The sequence below is a fragment of the Scyliorhinus torazame genome, chromosome 16, assembly GCF_047496885.1.
Source record: "Scyliorhinus torazame isolate Kashiwa2021f chromosome 16, sScyTor2.1, whole genome shotgun sequence".
NCBI lineage: Eukaryota > Metazoa > Chordata > Chondrichthyes > Carcharhiniformes > Scyliorhinidae > Scyliorhinus > Scyliorhinus torazame.
Genome location: NC_092722.1, coordinates 36,057,958 through 36,063,798, shown reverse-complemented (window position 1 = coordinate 36,063,798; position 5,841 = coordinate 36,057,958). Strand labels below are relative to the sequence as shown.

The 5,841-nt window shown below is 47.7% G+C and overlaps 1 protein-coding gene across 1 annotated transcript; it reads right to left on the bottom strand.

Annotated features, from left to right (window-relative positions):
- Positions 1–4,406: 4,406 nt before the first annotated feature.
- On the bottom strand, positions 4,407–5,333 carry LOC140392501 (olfactory receptor class A-like protein 4). Its single transcript, XM_072477735.1, has one exon. The coding sequence runs from the start codon at positions 5,331–5,333 to the stop codon at positions 4,407–4,409; it is 927 nt and encodes a 308-aa protein (XP_072333836.1).
- Positions 5,334–5,841: the final 508 nt, after the last annotated feature.

The window sequence follows — 5,841 nt, the reverse complement described above, 5'->3', positions numbered from 1 at the left end:
TATTGTGATCGCTCCTTCCGAGAGGATCCCTAACTATGAGATCCTGAATCAATCCTGTCTCATTACACAGGACCAGATCTAGGACCGCTTGTTCCCTCGTAGGATCCATTACATACTGTTCTAGGAAACTATCGCGGATACATTCTATAAACTCCTCCTCAAGGCTGCCTTGACCGACCTGGTTAAACCAATCAACATGTAGATTAAAATGCCCCATGATAACTGCTGTACCATTTCTACATGCATCTGTTATTTCTTTGTTTATTGCCTGCCCCACCATAATGTTACTATTTGGTGGCCTATAGATTACTCCTATCAGTGACTTTTTCGCCTTACTATTCCTGATTTCCACCCAAATGGATTCAACCTTATCCTCCATAGCACCGATGTCATCCCTTACTGTTGCCCGGATGTCATCCTTAAATAACAGAGCTACACCACCTCCATTACCATCCACTCTGTCCTTCCGAAAAGTTTGATACCCTCGGATATTTAACTCCCAGTCGTGACCATCCTTTAACCATGTTTCAGTAATGGCCACTAAATCATAGTCATTCACGATGATTTGCGCCATCAACTCATTTACCTTATTCCGAATACTACGAGCATTCAGGTAAAGTACACTTATGTTGGCTTTTTTTACCTCTGTTCTGAATCTTAACACCTCGATCAGTAACCTCTCCTAAGTTATATTTCCTCTTAACCTTTCTCCTAATTTTCCTTGTCGTCGAACCCACATCTTCCTGTAACAACCTGCCGCGTCGCTTACCATTAATGTTTTCACTTCCTGTTTTATTTATTTTAGTATTCCTGTCCTATTCACTGAGCTCCCCTCAGTCACTGTGCCTTGTGCTGTCGCCCTTTTTGATTTTTGACTATGGCTTCTCTGCCTTACACTTTCCCCCTTACTGCCTTTTATTTCTGTCCCTGTTTTACTACCTTCCAACTTCCTGCATCGGTTCCCATCCCCCTGCCACATTAGTTTAAACTCTCCCCAACAGCTCTAGCAAACACCCCCCCCTATAACATCGGTTCCAGTCCTGCCCAGGTGCAGACCGCCCGGTTTGTACTGGTCCCACCTCCCCCAGAACCGGTTCCAATGTCCCAGGAATTTGAATCCCTCCCTCTTGCACCATCTCTCGAGCCACGTATTCATCCTCTCTATCCTGACATTCCTACTCTGACTAGCTCATGGCACTGGTAGCAATCCTGAGATTACTACCTTTGAGGTCCTACTTTTTAGTTTAACTCCTAGCTCCCTAAATTCAGCTTGTAGGACCTCACCCCGTTTTTTACCTATATCGTTGGTGCCTATGTGCACCACGACAGCTGGCTCTCCACCCCCCCCCCAGAATGTCCTGCAGCCGCTCCGAGACCTCCTTGACCCTTGCACCAGGGAGGCAACATACCATCCTGGAGTCTAGATTGCGTCCGCAGAACCACCTGTCTATTCCCCTTACAATTGAGTCCCCTATCACTATAGCCCTGCCATTCTTCTTCCTGCACAGCTGCGCAGCAGAGCCAGCCACGGTGCCATGAACCTGGCTGCTGCTGCCTTCCCCTGGTGAGCCATCTCCCTCAACAGTATCCAAAGCGGTATATCTGTTTTGCAGGGAGATGACCGCAGAGGACACCTGCACTGCCTTCCTACTCTTGCTCTGTCTTTTGGTCACCCATTTACTATCTCCCTCAGTACCTTTCACCTGCGGTGTGACCAACTCGCTAAACGTGCTATCCACGATGTCCTCAGCATCGCGGATGCTCCAAAGTGAGTCCATCCACAGCTCCAGAGCCGTCAAGCGGTCTAACAGGAGCTGCAACTGGACACACTTCTTGCACGTGAAGGAGCCAGGGACAGTGGATGTGTCCCTGAGCTCCCACATCGCACACGAGGAGCATGACACGGGTCTGAGATCTCCTGCCATGTCTTAAACCTTCGGTTAACTTCAACAATTTCAATTCCCCCCAAAAAACATTTAAATAAATAAATAAACAACGAAGAAATAAATAAATAAATATACCAATGAAAAGAAACAGAAAAACAGAAACACTACTTCCCAGTCACAAAAAGCACTTCCTCCCCACCCAGCTTCGAATTCCCACCTCGATTCAAATTCCCAAACTCACTCTTTGCTGTCTCACTCCTGGCTGTCTTCTCTCTGGCTCACTGGGAGAACTCACTCAAGTGAGTTGACCTTGCAGAGAGATAGCATGGTCACATTGGGCTGGATGGCCTCCTTCTGTGGTACAGCATTCTATGTTTAACCATCTTTGCATTTCTCAGAAACAGAGGGCTACCTGTCCACCTGATCGATCAGGAGACCTGATTGTCTTTTCTCAGTAAGCTGGAGATATTTACTGACAATGCACTGTGATTGAGGGCTACCTGATGTGAGGAGGGCACCATCCACTCCTTAATCTCAGAGAGAGACTCAATACTTTATGAAACCCTTCCATGTACCTGCATCTGATTATTCTACTAAATACAGTATCTTGGACATTGACAAACCACAGATTCCTCTCTCAAGGCATTTTTCAAGTGGGACTGGAGATAGTCAATGAGTTCGATGCAGCCAAATAGGAACAAAGTCCCATAGCGAGTGCGTTTAGCTGCATGTTTCCCGGCACTCGCAGCCCCGAGAAGCACATGGCTATAAAACGCAACTCGTGTTGTGTAAGAGGCCTCATCGGGGAACGCGCGGCCAAGGCTGCACATAGCCCCGTTTTGTACACTGGGGAGCTCTGCTCGCTGGAACTCCCGGGTCCAGCAAGAGATAGGGACGCATTTTTAGATGACACCCCGATCCCTGAGGCCCCCGAAGCGATCTCTGACCTCTCCTCCCTGCCAGGCCCCCTCCAGATCCCCGATCGGTAGCCCCCGATCATGAGCCTGGATGCCATGGAGGCCCCTCCCGGAGTCTGATCCCCCTGCCCCCCCACCAGGACGGCCACCGCAATCGCGGGTCTGATTATCTGGCACGCAATGCGCAGTGCGCCCGCTTTTTTTTCAAATGGTCGCAGCTTTTTGTTTTACAAGTTCGGGGGAATTTTATTCATTTAATTTATTTTTTTCATTTATTTTATTCTTTTTTTTACAAGTTCGGGGGGGGGGTTTATTTGATAAAGTTTTACAGGAAAAAAATGCAGAACTTTGGACAGATGGAGACGCCATACTTTCCGACACCGGAAGGCTTCACCTTCATCCAACAGGTTCCATTGGAGGGGCGTGTACGAGGGCCAAAGGGACCCAAAACCAATTCCTCCATTTTTGTCAGCAGCAAACAAGGTAAGAGAAAATGGTGGGTCGCGCAGTCGGCCGGTGTGGGTCACGAAGGCTGGCCGGCGTGGGTTGCGAAGGTCGGTCGGGTTGGGTCCCGAAGGTTGGCCGGTTGGTAAAAATGGGTCCCCGGAAAAACAGTTTGACGAACACTGTACTAGAGTCCCAGGATCGTGGAATGACCTAGGCCACAGGTAAATAATGTGCGGATCACGGGGCAAAGGATGCAGGGAGGTTGACAGCAAGGACAGTGAGGTGACTCTCAGTGGGCCTCCGCCATTCCTGATGTCCAGTCCCTTCATCAGGCGCTTAGTGCCTGATGGAGGGACCCTCGCCCGGAGGTGGAAAGCAGCCGACACAGGTTTACCTGTTGTGCACACTGTGTGGTGACAGGCCAACCTAGCACTGGGTTAACACCAGTGGTGGAAGGATAAGGCCTTTAGGTGGGTCATTAATTGGCTCTTTAGGGTGCCCGGGTGTCTCAATTTAACATCTCATCTGAAAGAGGATGCCTCCAACTCGACAGCTCTCTCTCACTACAATACTGGAGTGTCGGCCTGGATTTTGTGCTTTGGAGTGGGCCTTGGGATTCATAATCTCCTGACCACTACCACCACCTGAGCTGATGTCTGCTCACTTAGCATACTGACTGGGAATTCAAACTTGCGATCTTCCTGAATGCTGTGGCTCAGTACACTTGCTTGGTTAGAAAATTTGCAGAACATTAAAGGGATCAGCTACTGAATTATAAAAACGAAAAAGTAGAGACAGTCCCTTCACTGTTGCTGGGTCAAAATCCAGGTACTCCCTCCCGAACAGCACTACCAACATTACATGGTGGAGCTCATGTACCTACACCACATGGACTAAAGCAGTTGAAGAAGGCAGTGGCAATTAGGGATGGGCAATAAATGCCAAAACAGTGACGCCCACATTGAACGAATAAAAGAAAGCTGAAGTAAAAATCCACCAGAGATGGAAGCAGGAGATACTAGGTGAGGGAAAATGGATCAGAACAATAGAAATTTAAACTCAAGGCTGATTAACAGGACACAGGGTTGTTTCAAATTTCAGTAACCTCGACACAAATTGTTAAGAACCGAGATGCTTTATTTTTCCAGAAAAAAAATTAAAATATTTTCATGTGCAACACTTTGCAAACTTTATGCCGCAGCTTGCTGTGTCCTGCAGCTATCAACAGAGGACTGAAGCCTATAAATATCGTGGCGCAGTACTTGGCCAAAGTCAACAGAAAGGCAGTAGCCGGGCCTCCATTGTGATTGTAGTAACTTACAGCCAACAAGTGGGTGCCTGTACACAGGACAAACAGTGTCACCAGTGCCATGATCAACTTGGCTGCCATTCTCTCGACCTGTACACTGTGCAAGTGCTCATCCGCGATCGCTCTGATGTGTTTGCTGAGATAATACACGGTGCTGAGATTGGTGCACACCATGAATATAATAGGTATGAGTTCGTGAAGGACGAGAGTAAAGGCGGCAAAGATTATGCCGCTTTCCTGAGTGGGGAACTTCCAAACACAGCCCAGGAAAGGCTCCATGGTGGTGCTGACCACCATCAGAATCTTTGTCTCGTTCCCACTAGCAGTCTGGCTGTAAATAAAAGCTGGAATTGAATAGAGAAAATTGACAAACCAGACCCCAAACAATATTGCCAACACATACATAATCTCCTTCATCTTTGTGCTCAGGTGGAAGTGCCGCTTTATCTTGAGAAAGTGGAAGCAGCTCAGGCAGAAAGTGACCCAGACACTCACAGACTTCAGCCACACCCAGAGGAACATGAACACTCGACACCAGCTGAGGCTCAGCAAAACCTTCACCCTCGACTCAGCGATGACCAGGAGGGTGTTCCGAAAGATTGAAATGAGCAGGTTGACAGCTGCCAGGTTGGTTAGGATGATGTCAGAAGCGGCGAGGTCATGGCTTTCCACAGTCGTGGCGAATATTGTCACCAAGACCAAGATATTTCCCCAAACCCCCAGAAATACCAGCAACCCGTAAAAGAAGAGCTGAGCGGTAGACTCAAATTCCATCGCCTAGTTTCCTCACTCCTTTAGAACCCTTTATCTCCAGATTAGCAACCTGCAAAAAAAGTTTTAAAATGCATCAGTACAAAGTTGTAAATTAAAATTGAGCCTGTTGAACATATCAGTACTTTCACAGCTTGCCACACTTGGCACCATTTGTGTCACTTCCTTTTCCGATTTTCTGTCCTCATCCTAGTCATAGTGTTTACACCACAAAAAAGGCCCTTCGGCCCACTGTGTCTGTACTGGCCATCAAGTGCTCATCTAAGTCCAGTACATCATAGTTGTGAGCCATTAGACTCCTGCAGTTTCCCCTCTCTCACCTTCGCTCATTAACTATTCACTCAGAGTTGGGAACACTGGGTTTGACAGAGAACAAGGAGTCGCCGTGTAAGGGACTTGTGTTTCACTGAAGATTCCTTTTCAGGCAGTTCATTTTACTTTTAAAAATGTTCTCCTGTTTCCTCTGCTGGTGTCAGGTATCATTTTTCGACTGAAGGGGCCATACAGGCAC